The sequence below is a fragment of the Echinops telfairi genome, unplaced genomic scaffold (assembly GCF_000313985.2).
Source record: "Echinops telfairi isolate 266 unplaced genomic scaffold, ASM31398v2 ScPeMD7_7457;HRSCAF=8495, whole genome shotgun sequence".
NCBI classification, from domain to species: domain Eukaryota; kingdom Metazoa; phylum Chordata; class Mammalia; order Afrosoricida; family Tenrecidae; genus Echinops; species Echinops telfairi.
Genome location: NW_022111357.1, coordinates 45,850,307 through 45,851,402, shown reverse-complemented (window position 1 = coordinate 45,851,402; position 1,096 = coordinate 45,850,307). Strand labels below are relative to the sequence as shown.

The 1,096-nt window shown below is 58.7% G+C and overlaps 1 protein-coding gene across 1 annotated transcript in view; it reads right to left on the bottom strand.

The window, feature by feature from the left end:
• The window catches only part of IL12RB1 (interleukin 12 receptor subunit beta 1), a 29,887-nt gene that overhangs the window by 19,014 nt on the left and 9,777 nt on the right, over window positions 1-1,096 (bottom strand). The window contains 1 exon segment of the mRNA XM_045299251.1: window positions 907-1,049. Coding sequence (XP_045155186.1) covers window positions 907-1,049 — 143 coding nt within the window.

Sequence of the window (1,096 nt, the reverse complement as noted above, 5' to 3'; positions counted from 1 at the left end):
AAGGCATGGTGTGTGAACCAGTCTTTGATGTCGGGGCCCTCACCGTGGGAGGGACCGCAAATAAACCCTGGCTTCCCGCTGCCTGGCAGAGAGAAGGCAGGCGTGAGTCTGACTCCCTCAATGGCTGACCCTCTGCCCTGAGATTCCACTACCGCCAACCTTGAACCTGAGCCACGAAGGACAGCTGCCAAGCTTGTGGTCTAGCTTTCTGCCCCAGACCACTCGTCAGAGGGACCTGCTGAAAGTCTGAAATTGAGGCGCTAGCCATGGAACAAAATTGCAATTGCTGGCTCAGATGCCCCCATTCTAAATGAATGTCTTGGCCTCTTACGCATGCCTGGCACGGCTACCTAGCAATAAACACAGTGACTCTAGGCAGGCCAAGCCTGGTTATTCTTGGCTTCTTTTGAAAACAAAAGCCTGAACAGTGGGCAGGGGCCGTGAGTCGTTGGAGAATGGGTGAGTGGAGGAATGAATGAATGAATGAGTGGAAGGACAGCTTCCAGGAAGAGCAGCCCTGGCCCTGGGCCCAGCAGGCTGGACAGTCATTTGGCAGGTACTGAAAGGGAGAGGAAATCTCTCAGCCGGGCGGGATGGGAGGTGGGAAAAGGGCGGATAAAGGCAAGAAGGCTAAGAAAGGTCGCCCAGAGGAAGCACAAGATTGGCGATGGCCAGCTCAGCCTGGCCGAGCACCAGGCAGCCTTCCAGAGGCTCACAGGGAGTCACGCAGGGGTGTGAGCTGAGCAGGGTCAGATCCAGGTGTCCGGGTGGGGCCCGGGACAAGAATGGAAGTCAGCTGAGGGGAGGTGACAGTATGGAGATGACAAGCATAATTTGAGGGGGGAGGGGACCCTGGGGGGCGGAGGGCCAAGGCCCGCCTCTGACAGGCCAGGGCATAAAACTCACCAACTTCCACGGGCTGCCAGCCGTCCGGCGCTGGAACTGCACCTCGGCACCATCCTGGTCGTCTGGCATCTTCCACTGCAGGAGCAGCTGCCCCGCTTGCCGGGACACCTGGACGTGGCTCCGAGGAGGAGGGTCATACTTCACTGGAAGCAGAGGTGGGGGAGGGGAGGTAGCCAGGGTGTGTGTGACT